At 41.4% G+C, this 20,016-nt stretch overlaps 1 protein-coding gene across 12 annotated transcripts in view; it reads right to left on the reverse strand.

Moving 5' to 3' along the window:
- ATP2B2 (ATPase plasma membrane Ca2+ transporting 2) overlaps nucleotides 1–20,016 on the reverse strand; it is a 169,083-nt gene that overhangs the window by 23,228 nt on the left and 125,839 nt on the right. For all 12 annotated transcript variants that reach the window (XM_062500956.1, XM_062500955.1, XM_062500953.1 and 9 more), the window contains 5 exons: nucleotides 19,628–19,807; nucleotides 18,571–18,658; nucleotides 11,573–11,679; nucleotides 10,779–10,970; nucleotides 2,013–2,226 (listed from right to left, as the gene is read on the reverse strand). In XM_062500956.1, the coding sequence (XP_062356940.1) occupies nucleotides 2,013–2,226; nucleotides 10,779–10,970; nucleotides 11,573–11,679; nucleotides 18,571–18,658; nucleotides 19,628–19,807 (781 nt within the window). The remainder of the gene's footprint in view (nucleotides 1–2,012; nucleotides 2,227–10,778; nucleotides 10,971–11,572; nucleotides 11,680–18,570; nucleotides 18,659–19,627; nucleotides 19,808–20,016) is intronic.

A 20,016-nucleotide genomic window follows, 5' to 3' on the forward strand; every position in this document is an offset into this window, starting at 1 on the left:
CAGTAACTTCTGCCAAGCACTGAAAGATATCAATGACAAAAACCACAGACATTTCTGGTTTTAAAAAGATTTGGCGTTGATCAGCAGCAGGCACTGCTGTTTTGTTTGGTAATTTGTTTTTCACTCATTAATCTGATCAATCAAAAAGCAAGATATAACCCATGATGAGTAACTGTAAAAATGTGGTGAGTTTTGAAATATAAATATAAGATTTTTTTTTTTTATTCCACAGTCTGACAAAACCAGACAGTGAATTCTAGGTTTCTGATGTCTCCAAGACATTTACTGTATGTTCAAACACAATATATTTCTAAAAATAAAAAAAAAACATAAAAACTTGTTGTACTGGTCTCTGAAGAAACCTCCTACAAAAGAAAGGAAGTATTATTTGATCAAAACAGAAATAATTCTCATTAATTTGAAATTTAATTATGGAAGCACTGAGTTTTGCACATTATGTCACTGCAAAGCTGAGCCTTATGGACTTTAGAAAGGAAAATGATATTTCCAAGGCTTATCAGAAAATTGTCTGGGATGTGTACTCCAAAGTATGCAGTTTTCCAAAGACACACAGGAACAATTAGAATAGAGGAGAAAAACCTGGTTTGCTTTTCATCTGGCTCAGTATAAAGTATTTTAAACCATAAAACTCATCAGAAAGCCATTCTAACTCCACCTAAAGTTCATAGAAGCTCTTGTTCAAAGATTCATATCACATGAATTACCAAGAGTTTCTTCACCTGTTTCAGAGAACCTGAAATTCCAATTTCCTAATGCAGACATTCTCAAAATTCCCTGTGAATCTAACAATGTCAGAGACCACCTCTCTTCAGAAAACTGACAATTCTTTTGGTTTAATTCCACTGTGAACAGGTCATCACCTCCTCTCAGCATCCCAGATAAACCCAGATGGTCATAAAAATGAGCAAGGCTTTCCCAATGGAGCTCACAAACCTCCTAAAACCCACAAATTTACATTTGCAGCTTATCTGGAAGCCTGTATATAAGGACAAAAAAGCCCTGAAAGACAACACATGTGATTTAACAGTGACTACAAAGTGACAAGAAGACAATACCCAACTGAAAAAATGATCTGTCCTTTGAGAGGGTTCAGTTATTATTGTGGAGCAACAGAATCTATTATTAGCTCCTACTATTCCCTGCAGCAAGAGACATTTCTCCTTCCCTCCTCTCTCCAAAATACAACCTATAAAAAGCATCCATTGTCAGCAAGGCCTGAAGAAGAATCCAGTAATCCAATAAATCAGACTTCTTGCCCCCTTTTAATATCCATTCCAGAAATTAAATGTCAAAGCAGAGTGTTATTTGAATCACTTAATGCTGATTACTTACTTTCCATACCACTTAAGATCATCTTTATTACTGGACTGTGGACAACACTTCGCTCTCGGTAAAATGGATCTTGATTTTTATTGTGGTGTGTTTTGTGGATTTTTAAAATTTGTTTTTATGTCCCTCCTCACTACAACAAGTTTCACAATGAAATTTCAGTCTAGAAGCAGCAGGGTGGATACTCCTATTACAACATAACGTTCTAATGCTTGTCTTTGATATAAATTTTTGCCAAGTTTACAAGTTTGCCAAACCCCAAACCTGCATTTTATGAGGGGGAAAAAGCTCAATGAGGCCCAAGATAACAATATTTGGAAAGTGACTACAACATGACAGTTGCTCTGCTTCCATGCCATGCCATGCCATGCCATGCCATGCCATGCCATGCCATGCCATGCCATGCCATGCCATGCCATGCCATGCCATGCCATGCCATGCCATCCCATTATCCCATCCCATTATCCCATCCCATTATCCCATCCCATCCCATCCCATCCCATCCCATCCCATCCCATCCCTTCCCATCCCATTCCATCCCCCAGGGTAACAAAAGTAACAAACGCACATTATTAATTCATTGCATTTAAAGAATTTTGACACTTTAGCAGCACAGCCCAGCTCCTTGTGAGCTGAGCAGCAAGTCTGGGTGAGCCTCTCACCGACAAAGAGCAGGGTGAAGATGAGGGTGAGCTGGTAGACAGCGTGGCCCAGGATGTTCTTCATCATGGTGCGGGAGATGAGCGGTTTGTTGCGGCCGTAGGGTTTGCGTAGCAGCAGCGCCTCGGTCGGAGGCTCCGTGGCCAGCGCCAGCGAGGCGAATGTGTCCATGATCAGGTTCACCCAGAGCATCTGCACGGCCTTCAGGGGAGAGTCCTGGGGGGAAAAGCAGGAGTTTGTGTTTCCCAGGAAAACCCGCGCCGGGCGTTCATTTTTGCCGTGGGACTCAGAAATCCCCGCACTGAACTACTGGGACCCTTCTTCCTCTCCTTCTGCAGGACCAGGAGCACAATGATCTGAGCAGAGAGGAATGATCTCCCTGCAGGCATTCAAACAGCACCATCTGCAACCACCACACTCACAGCAAGCGTGACAGTAACTCTTTGTAACACCTATTGCAATGCTCTCTTTTCCTTCATGCGTCATGCTAGAATTTTCAGCTGAATTTAGATATTACTAGAGAACTCAAGTTTCTCTCCTGGAAGAAAAATTATATTGAAACAGATTAAAATGTAACATTTCCTTAATACTAAAACCTACCTGTCTTTTTTTGTTTGTTTGTTTGGGGTTTTTTTGTTGTTTTTTTTTTGTTTCAGAGACAGCTTGAAATTCTTGAAAATTTATGCAACAACTACGGATACATCTTCATACATTACACTTAAATAAGATCTTTAATAGTAGTGACATAAAAAAATGCCTAGTATTTTTATAATAAAAAGAATCTGAAACTTATTAAACTGTATCAAATGTGCAAAAGCAAGTCAACCTATTATTTTACTAGGAAAAGGAAAGCACATTTAGAACTATGGAAATGGGATAAAAAACCCCAAATATTGGTATTTGATGCAGGCTGTGGTTTCTGGAGCAGCTCTCCAGTCACTAGAAGGAGCTCTTTCCTCACACAATCCCATAAAGTCTGTGTTGATAATACACAGGACTTTAGGTCATGTTTAAAAAGCCCAAATTAATTAAATAAAGAAAAGTTACACAAATCTCAGGAACAAGTCTGGACAACTCTTAGGAAGTTTTGATGTGTAACTCCCTGGGACAGCTGTAAGGAGAGATATTTCAAGGAGCCAGTGGAGAAGAAACAAAACAAAGAAAAAAAACCCCTAAGTCCTGTACCTTAAGACTGTAGAAAACAGGCAGCATTAGCATGGCCAGACCGTGCTCCAAACTGACCATTTTTATGAGGGAAAAAAGAATCACCAAAGTAACAAGGCATCAACATGACAAATTTCATCATGAAATTGAGTTACTCTGCTGTGTGAAAGCTGCAAGAGGGAGCACTATTTTTGTATTTCATTACCATGGTGCTGCTGCAGCAAAGCAAAAATGAAAAAAAAAAAAGTAGAGGGCAGGATACAAACCAAAGCAAAGCCAACAAAACTCCCTGAGAACTCTGCCCATTTCTTCTAAGGGTTAAATGTTCATTTTTAATGAAATACCATAAAAGAACAAGGGCCAACATGCATTCAATGTCCCAAGGACTGATAGGAAACAAGGGCAAGGGCTTTGGTCTCTTGGGCATCTGGTTTAGATTCCAACTCTCTCTTGAGATAAAACACGATTTCCCCTTAAAAACACATTTACACAGATTTTGATGCATTTCATTCACTAAAAAACAAAATAACTTTTGGCTTATTCGAAGGGATGGAGAAAATCAACCTCTTGTTTCTGAGTCTTACAGGTTGGGCTCATGGTGGCAAGGAGGACAATTGGCATAAATAGATTCCTGACTTCTTGGTTATAGGTTACATTAACTGGGCTTATCTGGAGAGCACAGCTCACTCATTTTAAATACAGCTGCAGAAACAGGAAATGTCTTTGTCTTTAGAGGTGGCTAAAACCTAAAAGTGATCAGGACAAACTTCATCCCAAACCCAGACCTCATTCATTTTTATTAACACTAATGGCTCCAACAAAGAGAGCACTTGCAGTAAAAAGCAGTTTGTGGCTGGGGCTCACAGACCTTTGATGGGACACAAGTAAAAAGGAAAACATCTTTTCTGCTGAAGTATTTTCCTTGTCATGTTTTTGCCTGTCTCATTAGTAAGCTTGAGCAACTTTCTCTGCTTCAATCTGTTACAATAACTCAATTTCCACTTCACACACTGAATTCTCTGTCAATAAAACCAAATTTCCCTGTTCCATTTAATAGATAGAGTCAGAGATTCAGGTGTCTCTCCAAGCCCGCCTATTCCCAGCAGAATGGAAAAGGCAGGTTATTTCAGTCTCTAAATCACACAACTGTAATTGGCAGTCATCAGTTTTGGCAACAACATGTTCTCACCATTTCACACTGCCAATCACCTTGGGTGGCTGTGGTGCCCCTAATAATTATCTATTATTGGCAGTGCTGCACTGCTCAGTCGAGTGTGAGAGCTCATTCAAGGTTGAAGCCAAAACATTAAATACACATTAGTCTGGGCAGGCAGTGGAATGAAATTTCCACTGCAACTCTATCTGATTTCTGATTAGTTGGTGGAAACTGAGGAAAATACATATCAGCTAAGGAGCTTAGGCTTCCACTGCAGATTTTGGTCAATTATGCAAGTGGGATGCAAATCAACCTTCTTTTCTGTGTTTTAGCCAGGGACCAGCCAACTGACCAGCCAATAACTCTTAATTCCCTCTCTGAAAACTTTGGGGATGTGAACCACCCAAAATCACCACTTATTCATCAAATTCCTTTCACTTGACCTGGGAATAGGTTACCCTTGGCCTAGAGGTAAAAGGAAAATGTCCCTTAAATCAAGTGATCTTACACTTCATCTTGCAAACACTTAAAAAGTACAAATCGCCACAGGCTGGAAATAAACTACAAATCTTTTGTGACATGCAGAGCCTCACAAATTTTAGAGCTTGTTACATTTGATTTAGATGACAAGCTGCAAGGCAACAAAAAGGTATTTTCACCTTTTCCTCTTTAGTCCCGTATGACACAGAACACATGCAGGGATTCATAAAATTGAGCATTTCTGGGAGTTACCTTTCTATACATTAATGCAAAAAAAAAAGTCACTGTGATGGTAGATCACACTGTCTGCTAATTGTATGGAAGTGGCATCTTCAATCCCATCCCAATTCCTTGCCAAAACAAAGCTAAACATTACAGACTTTGATTTTATATTACAGCTTTTTCAAGTTTGCCAGTGCTATTATTTTAGAATTTGCCAAGTACAGTTCTGCAGTAAAACATTATAACCATGTAAATTACTGCCTATTACATGTAAGTATAGATCATCCTCTTTTTTTTGAACAAGACCTGTAAAAACAATCAGTGATTCATGCAGCAGTTCATTGCTACAGTGCCTTTTAATTAACATTTAATTTTCCAAACATAAAGTCCTATGGAGTCACTGTTTTCAGCTCCTAATGGCTGCTAAGACATTAAGTCTCTCTCAAAGTGTAAGAATAATAATTTGAATGTAAAATGTTAAAACACATCCTTTGTCTTCCCTTTCTTCAGTGCAACCTTTCTGAAGAGTTAAATTGCCTCAACAGTTGGAGCCACAGACCGAATCTGGCACTGAGAGAAACCCGCTTGCTTCATTGCTCCAGTAAAAAACTGTTTCCATTTGACTGAGCTGCATTTTAAAGATCTTCATTTTGTTCCTAGCCAGATCACTTTGAGCATCTCCAAAGGTTACGAGCTGATATCCTCTGGGTGCTGTGGGTTTGTTGGGGACAGGGAGTGGGGTGAGCCCATACAGAGCTCTGTGGGACACCCAGAGATGTGGAGCAGTGACTCACTGCAGGCACAAAACTCACAAGAATCGTGGGCAGAGCTCCAAAGAACCACCCTCACTGAATCAATCAGGGGCTCTGCAAAACTGTTATTCAGAGAATGAAGTCAGAATATAAACCTTTGTAACTCATAAACCTGCCGGAAAAACAAGCGATGGGTTTAAGCTGAGGCAGTGGCTGTAGAAGGGGAAGGACAATCCTACAAAACTGGCCTGACCACCACACCCTGATCACACTAAAAGCGTGCAGTGGTCAGCACAGGGAAAGCAGCAAGAGGGAACTGGACTAGATTAATTAAAAATAAGCTGAATGAGCCCAGCTCAGCTGCACTGAGCCACACAAACCTCTCTGGGAGTAACCAGAGGTGTGAGCCCCTCCAGGGTCTGTGCACACACAGACACTGAGCTAAAACCACCCCTGTACCCAGGCTGGGGGCTCCTGAGTCACCTTCCCACCAGAGACTTCTCCAAGCTCTGTTTTCCTGGATGACCCAGATCTCAGAGCTCCTTACGTAATTACAGACTCACAATGCGGAAGTTTATTATTAGCTGAAAATTCAGATCTTGTGGCTTATAGATGGAGCTGCTGTAAGTGAAGCAGGGCCCCGTGTGAGAGAGATCCCTTGGAGGGGTGGCTGTGGCAGCAGCTGTGCTAAGCTTGTCAGCAGGTGACACTGGATCTGTAATTCTCACACTGCTCAGAATATGACTGCTGTCACCTCAACATGACTCGGTGCTGGGAGCCAGAGGAAACAAGAGAAACAACCATTTCCATTGGTCCCGTGCATAGCGAGCTCTTTGAGAGCCCAGTTTGTCCTGCATAAGCTTTGTCTGGCACTGGAGCAGCACAGAGGACCACAGACACTTTGTGCATATCACTACCTACTGAAACAGCAAACCAGGACAAAACAGAAATCAGAGATGTGGTAGATATTCTCTAAGAGCAGCATCTTCTTGAAGCAAGCATTGGGTAGAAGAAAAATAAAACTATATTTGCTTAAAATTAACAGCGTTCAACTAAACAGAAGTTCCCCAAAGTGCAACTGGCAAGGACCCTCACTTCATTTATCTATTTGAGAAAAAAAGCAGCAGATTATTCAAATGGCCTCTAATGGTCCCAGGTTCTGCCTAATGTTTTTCTTAAACCACTCCATGGGCCTAGCAAGGTGCTCTCGACCAAACAAATCAACTCCTGGGTGGGCAATGGACTCCCTGGGTACCCCTAGGAGGGCTGGCTTCACTCCCACTACTCTCACACAGTCATTAATTAATTAACTGATTAATTAGTACAGAATTGCTGTGGTTTCACTCTGAGTCCTGCAGGGAGATGACCACATCCTCATATTTACATGTACACCAGAGTGATTGCAGGATCAAGACTGAATAAAACTAAGCCTGTTATGTTGCAAAGCACAAGCCAAGTGTTAAATAAAAGATCAGTCCATGAAGATTTTATTATCTTTGTACTTCTTTTAAGCACAAACAAAAAATGGTAGTCGAGTGTCAAGGCAGCTTCATCCTGAAGCATCCTAGTGTGATGGTTTCAAACAGATCATTTGAGAGATGCCATGAGAAAAAACAGAACAAATGTTATTACCTACAGAGAATTTTTCTAATTCTAGATATGAAATGTCACCAAAAGAACAGTCTGTGTAATGTTCACTAACCTGCATGTTAATGATGGACTGAAACTATATTCTGTGTGTCAGAGAAAGCCAAACTGACCACCTAAATCAAAGGAAAACTCAGTCCAGTGTGGACTTGCTTCATGCTCATTTTGAAGGTCACAGCAAGCCGTGCTGCCTTTTGGAAACTGCAGATTTAAGCTCTGTTTGTTAGGGACTAAAACGTGTTAGTCAAAATCTGTCAGACCTGTGCACAGTTCTGGAGATTTGGATGTACATGTGTGCACCTAGACTGTTGTAGGCAAGATTTCTTTGGTAGAGTCCTGCACTTCATGCTGGAGCTATTTTCATGGCAACCAGAGGGTACAGCATGTTCCCAAGTGCAATTTTTAGCAATGCTTTCAAGCCAAACAGAATGTCCTTTGGCTGGCTGGAGTCAAAGCCTAACGCAATAATGTGCATTTGTGAGGCAAAATCCTTCTTGAATGAGACAGAACCAGGAGCAGCTCAAGATGATTCACACTGAGTGTAAACAGTGGCAAAGGACAGAACTGCTGCCTTTCTGCATCCACTTCAGCTTCTCCCACACCTTTCCTTTGGGTTTGCATCATTACTGCCAAATTAAGGAACTGCACAAGAATCTGGTCACAAAGCAACCCAGGAGTTCCAGGAGGTGTCCACTAAAACCTGTGAGCAGGGACAACAAGCCCATGGATGGTCTCACAGACCCCTGAGGCAAGAGAAATGCACTGGGCCTGATCCAAATCCTTCCAGAAGCCAAAGGAATTATTCAAAGGACAAAAAAAAGCTGAATATACTTGTCGATAATGCACTTTATATCCACTTAGATTTGATTTTAAATAGTCCTCGCACTGATCCAGCAATGTTTAACCTCTGCAGGAATAAAAAAATTATTTGGTTAACGAATAGAATGAGTTTCCCTTTGTGCTTTCACAAAACAACTGAAGAAATGCTGGGCATTGACCAAGAAATTTCACCTTAAACAAATGTTTATAGTCAGACACTGATTGTCAGCAAAATCAGTTTCAGTGATGGTTCTGTCACCAGCCTGCTGTCAGCACCTTGCTATGGCTGGTTTTGTACCACCTGTAAAAACCTCCCCGAGTTCCAGTCCTTATTCCTGTGTTTCCAGCACCAATCATTTCACAGCTGGACATTTTCTCAATATGCTGGCAAATATTTCAAAAGGGAAATTCATCAAATTTGCTGCACCACCACGAATTTTGTCCCTCAGCACAGGCTCAGTGGTGACAAGAAGGGACCTCCAAGGCCCCTGAATGTCAGCCAGGGCGCAGGAGAAGTTTAACCTCGTGGGTTTGTTAAGGTACCTGGGTTTCTGGTTGCAAGGATCAATTCCATTATTCCAGTGTAAGTTTAGCCTGTACAGAGCTGATGACTTATTCATTGCTTTGCTCAGGTGTGCCTGGGCTGAAATGTACCTGCTGAAACAGGTATGGGCATCTGGGTGATGCACCATGAGGGAAGCATCAGCTTTCCCACACTGCACCCCAATCCAGGGAGGCATTTTGTGACAGCACCTGTCTGCAGCATCTAAAATATACATTATTTTAGGGACTGACAGCACTAAAACCCACATTTTGTTATTTTCTCATTAAAACAAAAACCTTACACTGTACTGCTTATATCCTGTTTACTCTCTAGAGGGGAAAAAGAGTTTTATTGCCCAAAAAAAAATAAAATTCGAGAAAAAAGTTTCCTTTGAGATGTTTCTTGCAAATGACCTGGACATGTTGCATGTGCACCAAGATTGCAGTGAGGGATTAATGAAGTGAAAGAAGGAGAGGTCTAAGTCCAACTCTGTGTGTGTTGTTTAATTGGTTTGTCATCAGCATCTGGAATTAAAAATAACTGCCTGAAAACAACAACATAATTTTATCAGTCAAAATTATTTGGGTTACTTGCATGTGTCAGCACTGCTGCTTTGAAAATAATCTCACTCCAATAATGCATAAAAAATATGCATTTATTAGTGAAGTATTCTGAGAAGAAAAGACAAATTCATATAACCTGCTCTCTTCCCAGTCCGTGGTGCTTTCTGTTTGACCATCACAGGCTCAGGGATGACAACACTGAGGGAGGCAAAAAAGCTCCTAAAAGTGAGTTCTTTTGGGAAAAAAAGATGGATTAATCCAGCCTGATGTCAGGAGCTCTTTAACCCTCAGCAGCCTGATCCTTGGAATGCTCAGGAGAATTTCCAAAGGTTTTAATGCCACGACAATTTTTTGCCTTTTCTTTTATATACCTTTTATGTATTCTGAGTGCCCTTATCATGCATACCTGTAATTCCTTAACTCTGATAATTTAACATACTCCTGATAGTCTGTTAAGCCAGAGCTCAACAGCCTTGCAGCTAGAGGCCAGAAAGCTCTACGACACCTCAAAAAACCAAGGTCTCCTCCAAAATACATCCTGTAAACTTAGATTGAGTACATCAGGAAAAAAAACACTTCAAGATAAAAAAGTATCACACTACTCACTCCAGTGTCTCACTGAGGCATCTTTGTCAGCTATGCTAATTTGCAAGGTCTATAAAACTGTAAACATGATCTATTTTGTGTACACATTTCAGCACGCTCCACCTCGGTGGGAGTGTTACACCACAAAAATCCTTATTAGATACCAAGGTAAAAACCTTTAACCATGTCTAGCTCTTCATTTTAGGACTAAGGAAGTGTTGCAGTTATGTCAAGACAGACAGGGCTGGTATTACCACCAGTCCGTCAGTTGCAAACTCTACGTGCCTTCTTCTCTTAACAAACTTCTTTCAAGCAACTCTTACTCCTTCTTTCATAAACATCTCTCAGGTAACTCTGAATCCTTGTCTCATAGGCAGCTTTACCCAGTACTGATTCCTTGTCTTCCAGGCAGTTCCACATTGCACTGACTCCTCCTTCCATTCTGCGTGACTGGCTAAACCCAGGGTGTCCCTCACACAGCATCTGCTCACCACATCTGCCCCTCGCACATCCCTTATCTCCTCTCAGCACAGCCAACTGCTCTTACTCCAGCAAACTCGGAATCTCAATCTCCAAGTGCCCCTAACTAGCAGCCAGCCAACCCACCCCTTTCTATCCCCCAAACTGATTGGGCAGGCACAGATGTTTCCACTGCTTGCTAATCCATACAGCTGCAGACCATTGGGAAAGATTCCTTGCTGCACTATCCTTTCAGCCTAGCTCTCCACAAGAATAGGCATCGGTGCACTTGGGGCGTGCCAAGCGGGAGTCAAATGCAAGGCCCCATCCACGGATCACGGCAGGATCGCGGCAGCATTCCAGCAGGAATTGCTCACCTGGGTGATGCAGGCTCCGGTGAAGGCCACGATGACGGCCACGATGTTGACGGTGAGCTGGAACTGCAGGAATTTGGAGATGCTGTCGTAGACGTTGCGGCCCCACATGACGGCCTTGACGATGCTGCTGAAGTTGTCGTCCGTCAGGATGATGTCCGATGCCTCCTTGGCCACGTCCGTGCCGGCGATGCCCTGGGGAAAGGGGTTGGGAATGAGATTCCCTGCTGGGCAGCGCAAATCTTCACGGTCAAAGCCCTCAGCCTTTTTACATTTCCTGGAATTTCACTAATTCTGTTTGGTTTTGAAGTGAATTAGGAGAAAAGAGAATTGGTAGAGAGCAGAGGATTTCATGTGGTGATGGCTCTGAGTGTTTTAACAACCTAAAGACTGCTGATCACCTGAGTTATTTTTGTCATGGATGATGGTTTTTTTATTATCCATGAACAGAATATGTAGTAGAGGTGTGCATGGAAGACACCTTTCCAATTAGTGGTGGATTTTACCACAGCAAAAGAGAACTCCAGTGTTGGGAAGAAAAGGTTCATTTTTCTGTATGGGCACAGGATTCTGCACAAAGCCAGTAACTAATTTGACGAAATCCTGAAGAAACATCAAAACAAGCAATGCCAGTGCATCCAAGGATTAATCCAGTTAACTGAAGAATTCTCAGTAAATGTAAGTCATTCCCACCAATATATTCCTGCACTGACAAGTAATAACTAAGCAACTTCACATTTAATGAATGGAAAAGCCCTTATAGCAAATTCATAATGGCACAAACATCAAGATTATACCATTGCAAAGCCAACATCAGCCTTTTTAAGTGCTGGTCCATCGTTGGTTCCATCCCCAGTCACAGCTACCACCTGCCTCTGTTCCACCTGTGTGCTGTCAATAATACCTGCAAAAAATGTAAATATGGGTCTATGTTTAGTCATTTATGGGCAATAATTCACAAGATAAAACAGACCCTGTAAAAAAGCAGGGTCTGTATAATACAGATTGGATAACACCACACAGGTTTACAGAGATTAAAAAGGCAGATCTTTAATTAAAATAATAATGAAAGCTGTGGCATCACCACCACCCATCACTAAACATCACCATTAGAATTTACATGGAAATTTCTGATCCTGCATCATCAATGCATCAACAAAACCTGCACAGGCTTCAAAGGACATGAGAGCAGTTCGTTATGTGCTTTTGGCAGATTCCTGCTATTTAAAGTTTTGTGTCACAGCCCAGCACTGATCAAACATTGATGGGAAGGATTTGCCAAAAAATTTAAGTGCATGTTTAGGGCTCTCCTAAGCTGGGACCCAGCTTTAATATTAGCTTTACTAACAGGCCTTCTTAACCTAAAGATAACAAAAGTCATTGATGATTTTTATTTAGCTGGAGAATTTTGGGAGCCATGTTCAATTCTGCCAAACAATGATTAAGGAGATATAAACTAATTCTTTAAATTCTGGAACCAAACATTTTAATAAATAGAGAAAATAATTTCTACTTTCATTTTGAGATCATTTGAAAGAAATCAAAAAACACTTTTCTCTTGGCGAATAAAGTTTTTCACACAACAAGACTGCAGGGAATTATTTTCCATTTATGCAGAGAGGGAAAGTCAGGAAAAGAGTTTATCAAAGGCTACAGAAGCAGCCCAGGTTTTGATAGGATGAAGACACCACTCAGGTTTCTATTTCTATGTCAGGATTGTTTGTAGGATACAAGAACACCTGTCCACATTGATAACTTAGGGGAGGAAAATGACAGAATTCCTTTTGCTAACACATTTTGCACAAAATCGTTAGCTCCATAAACAATTATCCAAATCCATCCAGTGAGAAAAGCTTTCACTCTACTCTGAAAAAAAAAAATCCCTCCCATATCAGATAACCAAGGAGAAATAGGAAATTGCAGATTACAGGGCAATAGCTGCCTCTTGGCAAGGTTCAGGCTTATCAGGCACCAGAAGATTGCAGTGCCCTGTGCAAGCAGTTAGTGCCCTGTATTTTTCAGACTTATGAAAATGAGGGGGAAAAAAGCCTTATTCACTTTCTACGGGTAGTATGATCTCAGAAAAATGTCAATTACTCTGATAAGATCTTACGATTAGAGCTTTCAGTTTGTTGGGGTGATTTGCCTTTGGAATTACTAAATAAACAGGAACATCATCTGTCACTACTGTTAAAAGCATTTACTTGGTCTTGTTATTAACACATCCTTTGATGTTAAATTAATAGTTGAAGCTTCTGAGAAAAAAAAAAAAAGTCATTGAAATCTCTGGCTCATTAAGGTATCAACTGCCCCAAAGAGGTCAATAGTATCCATTCATAACTGGGTTCCAAGTGGGAGCAAAACACAAACCAAGTTGAAGAGGCTCTAACAAATGATCTCCTATAGAGATAAATGGATATAAACAGTGACTGTGTTGATGGCTGTGCCACCAACTGCCCTCCATGAGCCAATTCCTGCGTGCTGCCAAGTCATTCACAAAGTTTAGGAGACACTTTTATCCCAAAAACCACCAAACTGTGCAGCCAGGATGACCCAGCACTGCCCAGAGCAGAGACCTGCATGCAGCCACGGAAAACCAGACATGAAAAGGTCTCAGGTATCATCAGACCTCCCAGCGGGGCCCACTGGAAGTGCCACAGGAAATAAGTGGAATTCTAGGGATGGACTGCAGTGCTACCCATGGAAGAGAGAAGGACTTTGCAAAACTCTCATCTGTACACTTCTAACATGGAGCAGCAGCAATTATTTGGGATTCAGAGGATTTATCACAGCTCTGCTGACACTCCCTAACTTCTGCCTGCACTTTTTAATCTGTTCCTCCTCCCTTGCTTCCTCACATGGCTAAATGTCTGCCTTCTTTCCAGCACGTGCTTCCTTCCAAACACATTCAGGTTTGTTTTTATTTATTCTGTTAATGGCTGTGATAAGGTTTCACTCCAAGAATTTTCTTCAGTACTGAGGAATGTGCAAAGACAAAATTCAGTGTGAGGAGACCAAAGAGAAGAAAGATGCCCTCTGCAGTCCTGAGCTGTGGGGATCAATGTCTGGTGTGATCAGGGGAAAATGTGACTGAGGGCATGAGCTGACAGGCTGCCAGTAAAGAGAACATTCCCTGGCCTTTGCATTCGGTCCAAGTGGTGAAAAGAAGCTCCAGTGTTAATTAATCCTGTCTAACAACCAGGAAATTTCTTGCAACTATACAGCTTTACTCCAGTTGAATGCTTACATACAGAATTCTAATAAAAACAGGTTTTCACAGAGAATTCTTCTACTCTCAGCAAAGCTTCCTGCCAAAACAGCCTTTGCTCTTTCATTGGCTCTTCCCCCATGTTCAGCTGTTTGGCCATGACTTCCTTCTGTCAGAAAGAATTTCATGCAACAGCCTCGGAAGCACACCTAGAGCAGAACATGACAGTGTGCTCCACACAGGGACCCCGCTGATGTGGCAGGAATTTGGTTGGGAAATTTGGGCAGGAATTTGTCCTGCGGCTTGCATAAGACACAAGTTTCTCAGAGCAAGCAGCTTGTGTCAGATGAGGGCAAAGATCAGATTTTAAAAAACCACACAGAGCTGTCAAGAAGGGTTCTAAATGCATTAGCCTGCTATAAAAAGCACAAAATACAAGATACAAAACTGAAATACATTCTGTATCTCCCACCTTCCTCCTATTTAACACTAAGCAAGCATTAAATCAAATCCACTCAGGACAGAAACTTAGGAGTATCAGCCAACAATGTCTCTTCTACACCCGTGGCTCAGTTCAAACCCATTCCAGCCAGCCTCAGGTTCTCCCTTTGTCACAGCACAAATGCTGTTCTATTTAAACAAGCCTTGCTTGCCACCCTTAGAGTTGCATTAGTAAGAAACTCCTGGGATAAAAAAAAATCCTGGTTTAGAGATTTCTTTCTGTCTCAGCTGCTTAAAACAGGCAGGAAGATGCAGCCCCAGCAGAGGATTTCACAGCTGAAGCCCAGTTCAGGGTTAGACAGGCAGGGAAGCTGATCCTCCCACAGGCTCACAGAGATTTGTGTTTCTTTGACAAGCTAAACATAGGTACAGCCATGTATTTTCATAAACACCTCCTCTTCAAGTTAGTTTTTAATACTTCTAAACTTCTGGAAGCTCCCTCTTAATGTAACAAGAATTTGGAAAGTCTGTCTGAAGGAGAAAGCTCAAATTTATTTCAGTTACATGCTTGGGTACCCACCTGGACAGAAATGTAAGGGTTAATGTAAAAAAGTTCTGTATGACATTACAAACAGCACTGGGTATTAGGTGAAAATTCCTCCCCAAAGTTCAGGATATCAGTTAATACAATTTTCAGTATTTTTATTATTCTACCCATCTTGTGCCTTTCCACATTACTGAGGTTATGAAAATACTACCATGCCATGCAAAAATAGTTGAAATATTTTAGTAATTAAGGGCAATTATTAAAAATCTTTTCTTCCTTAAGTTCCCTTCCTGTTTGATAACAAATTAGCCTTACATGAGAATAGCTGTTTTCAATATCACCATAAAAAAGAATTTCAGTCTAATTTAAATATATTGGAAGGTACTGCTTCTTTAATTGGCAAACTGATTATTCCTTTGATCTTTTCTATACCTTCTGATGATATTTCCCATCAGTGTTAAACAGTTGTTTCTCACAGTGTTTTTAAAAGATAAACTGACAATTTTGATTTATTTCAGCAATAGCACTGTAGCCTCACATCAGTATAAATGATACGTGGTTTAAATTTTGAAATAGAGTTAAAAACATGAAATAACCCCAACAAGTGTCTTAAAACCCACCCCAGGCTGTATTTCAGTGGCACTGAGATTTTGGTTTCACTGAAGCAGTTTATGATGATAAACCACTCTGATGAGTCTTTTTCCAATCTACCTCTACTTCAAAGCCATAAATATTTGACTGCAAGTGTCTGCCCAGGCTGAAATGCTGAACCATGCCTTTCTCTGGTCCCTGAGTGGCAGTGAAAACAAAAGTGAAAAATAAAAATTATCCTTTTGCTGGGTGTGATTGTGCTATGTTAAGGTGAAAAAACACTCCCTCCAGCAGCTGTATGTCATTAAAAATTAAATATAAAAAAGTTTATTTTCTGATGTGTGTTTTTAGCCTAGAGCAGACAGAATACATCAAAGGGGAGAGAATCCTCTCAATCCCTCAAGTGTCTGAGAAAAACATAACATTTTAACAAGAGGTCCAAAACTAGTGAACATTTAAATAGTTTCTTGTAACTTCTAATGGCCCCTGGAGTATTACCAGCCAAAAAGTTCCATCATGATTACCACAGACTTGTTCTTGACCTTTGTTAAGACACTTAATTGCTCTCTCGACCATGACACATTTTTAAAACTTTGTGATACTTGCATGTGGCATTCAGTAGGAGCAAAGATCTTCTGGTCTGTCAAAGCACATGTGCTACAAACCATCAACAATTTGTTGTTCCTTTTTTCTCCAGCTCTCTATTAATTTCAATTTCCCTGGCAAACGTTTCCTTCTCCTCTTGAGAGAAAATCCTAAATGATTCAGAGGAGCACTCCCGAGGGACTTGGTTAATCCACCAAACACAAATTGTTGTGTTTCTGAAACAAATCAGCTGTTGGGCGGAACAAGGGCTGTTCTCTGAGTGCTGGAACACAGGATTTGAGATGCCCTGGTGAGGAGACTTCAGCTGACCTTTTGCAGGTCAAACACTCACCCATGGAGATAAAAATGCTCTCCAAACCTTTCCAATCTTTAACAAACTCCTGCTGGAAAACTATTTTGGAGCACACGTCCCCCAAAAATGTATTTTATTTATTAATTACACATAGTTACTGCCATACTAATAAACTGTGCACATTATAAGACAGAAATATAAAAGTGTGGGATGGAGATGATACATTCTGTCTCCAGCTACCCCGTCCAGCATTAGGGCAGAGTTCTTTGGAATGTTCTGTGTTTCCACCTGGTCTGGCAGAGCTCCTTGGAATGTTCTGTGTTTCCACCTGGTCTCAAGCCCAAAGGATCCAACTAATCCCATCTTCAAATTCACAATGGAACTTCTGCTCTAAAGTCATGTAGGGCATTTTTTAAAATTGCATGATGCTCAAAAGCCTTTGTAATCAGTCATGTATGGAATCAAAGAAACGAAACCTGTAGGATTTTCTCCCTAAATGTGGATTATTATTGGAGTAGTCAACCAGTTGAAAACAGGTAAGTCATCAGCTGGATCTGACCCTGAACTTCAGCTGCTCTAAGATTTGCTTAAAGGGGCTCTCCAGACTTGCCAGGGCTTTAGCAAAATGTTCCTGCTCTTTCTTCATCAGGAAGCCAGGAAACAGCAGTCTGCTAATGGGCCTTCCACCTGAGCACAGCCAAAAATGAGGTTATTCCTGCACAGAAACCGCCTGCTTTCATCAGCCAGTAAGTGTGAGCCTCCAAGTCAACTGAATAGGATGTCAAGTCTAAAAGAAAAGAGAAAACTCAAAAGAAAAAAGAAAACTGAAAACCAATCCCTCCTTAATGCGAGTGCTCCATCTGCAGACAGTGTGGTAAGAGAATGGAGTTTGTATGGTACAGTTCCTATTGGACAGATTCTAAAAGGACAGGAATCTAAAGGAAGCAAATGCAAATCACAAAATCAGACGAGCTTATAGGAAAAATGGAATTGTCTGAAAATCCCCATCTCCACTGGGCAGCTCCCAGTTGCACCATCCCAATAACTGCTGCTGTGACAGGAAAAGGTTTTTTCTCTTGGAATACGCTTTAAGATAATTGTAGGAGAAGAGATGCACTGGAGTGACTGGATTCACTCTGAATGAGATTGCTCTTGTTTTCCTCATAAAGCAGTGCAGGCAAAGACAAAAAAAATCTATATCCCTTCTTGTTTATATCTTGTTTCCCAGCAATATCGTCTCAGGTTGCAATGCAAGATGTAACCATCAGTACGTATTCTGTAACCATCTTAAAACCATGTGGGGCAGTGATCCTTATCTCTTCCAACTCCCATCCTCTGTCCAGGGACATATCTCCTGTTAATGGGCCACTGAGTTCCACTGCATGGCTGATAAAATCACATCATGCCATTGGGAGATGCTCCACCCAGGGGGAGGAGCCAAGTATTTCCCACCTAGATAAAAACTGAAACACCGAAGCAGCCATTTTCCACCGGATTCCAGATGGAAACCAGACCTTTCCACATCATCACTGGACCTTTGGAGGAAAACTGCACCTTCCACAGGAGCACTGCTGCAACAGAACCACATCTGTTACTGCAGGAGGATGCAGCCACCATTTAATGGGACTGCTCCAACACCCTGAGTGACTCACGGGGGTCAGGTTGGATTCTGACTCTGGCAGTGTTTTGGCTTTTTGCATTTTATTTCAATTTTCCTAGTAAAGAATTGTTATTCCTATTCCTACATCTTTGCCTCAAAAACCCTTAATTTCAGAATTATAAGAATTCAGAAGGAGGGGTTTACATGTTCCATTTCAAGAGAGGCTCCTACCTTTTTTAGCAGACACCTTTTCAAACCAAGACAAATATTTTCTTTCTGCCCACCAACTGCACATTTTCCCTTCCCAGCTCAAGCCTCATTCCAATTAAAAGTCACAAGGCAGAGGTAGAACACAAACACAAGAGTGCAGGAAAACTTCCTTGTGTGGCGTAGGGATGTGCAGTTAAGATGACAACTCAGGTGGATTTACAACAGTGAAATCAAAGCAGATGACGTGCTTCAACACTTTTATCATTGATTTCCACCCCAACAGAAGCAGTTTGCACCCACCTTTCACCAAAGTGTGTTTGTCCGTGGGGGAAGAGCGAGCAAGCACCCGGAGCTTTGGCCAGATTTTGTCAATCCGCTCCTGCTCGATCTGCAGGGGGGGGAGCACAAAAGAAGAACCCAAACAGTAAAAACACTGGCCTATGATGACCAGAATTTTTGTTATTGTGTCAGAAAATTCCCCTCATTGTTCAAACATGCAGCTTTTCTCCAAAAGCACAAAAAAATTCCAGCAGCCATCAATGCTGCAAGTGAAGACAAGGCCGGTAATAACAGGGCTCAACTGCTGGCTAATGCAGGTGAATTTTTTCACAATATCTAACCAGCCTTTCATACCACCTTTATGGATAATTCCACCCAGAATCATCACCCTAGATAAAGGATAGTGGAGTTTCTCAGTGATGATCAAACGTGTTCACGTGTTTGTTGTTTTACTCCACATGAGAGCCCAAATCCTTTATTTGGCACCAATAATGGCAAGCTTTTCTTGTGTAGCAATAGGAACAAAGCCAAACCTGTTGCATTTATTAACATTCCCAGGATTCCACCCATCAATGTAGGGAGAAAATGACTGTGTCCACTCATTTATGATGGACCCAAGAGCCAGCATAGATTTACTTATTTAGAACTGTGTGTGAGCTCCATCTTTGATGAGGAGTTAAAAATCTTCCAAAGGATAGATTTTTTTTATGCAAATCATTGCTGTGAGTACATCAGACAAAGTGGAAAAAAATAAAGAAATGAGAGGAGATTGTTCTGAGTACAGATTGCATTTTCAGGAACAAAATTGCTGTTGAGTTCCTTTTCCTCCTTGCCATCAACCTGCTTTAATGGGTTTAGTTTTGATTTCTTGTGGAGAAGTGCAGTGGTTCTAAAAATGCGGAATTAGGCCAGCACTAAACTGATCCTGGAAGAGTAAAGATTGGAATTGTACTGCTGTTTTGAATTGCAAAAACTTAGTGGGAGAAAAAAGAAGGAATTTTTCCAAGCAGTCTTTACCGTCCTGAGGCACACACCAGCGCTGGAGAATATTTCAGCGTTTCCAGTGGGTTTTATTTACCTCTCCCTTCTCATTTCGGATCCTCCTGTTGAACTCCTTCCCCTCGAGGCAGAGGAAGTCCTCTCCTGGGTGGATGATGCCACATTTGATGGCAATGGCACGCGCAGTGTTGATGTTGTCCCCAGTGACCATGCGCACGGTGATCCCGGCTCGCTGGCACTTTCGGATGGCTTCTGGCACCTGCAGATGATGCCTTAGGATTTAGCTTTTATATTTTTCATATCCTGTACTGCATTAGTGCATAACTCTAAACTCCATGTGGAGTGTTAGTTACTGTCTTCACATTTTGGTCAGACACAACAATTCCTCGCTAGGGCTGGGAATCAAGGACACCTCACTGCCCCAGGACCCAAAAAGTACAAGCAAAAGTGAATTTGGAGGGGTGAGCA

The sequence above is a fragment of the Cinclus cinclus genome, chromosome 12 (genome assembly GCF_963662255.1).
Source record: "Cinclus cinclus chromosome 12, bCinCin1.1, whole genome shotgun sequence".
NCBI classification, from domain to species: domain Eukaryota; kingdom Metazoa; phylum Chordata; class Aves; order Passeriformes; family Cinclidae; genus Cinclus; species Cinclus cinclus.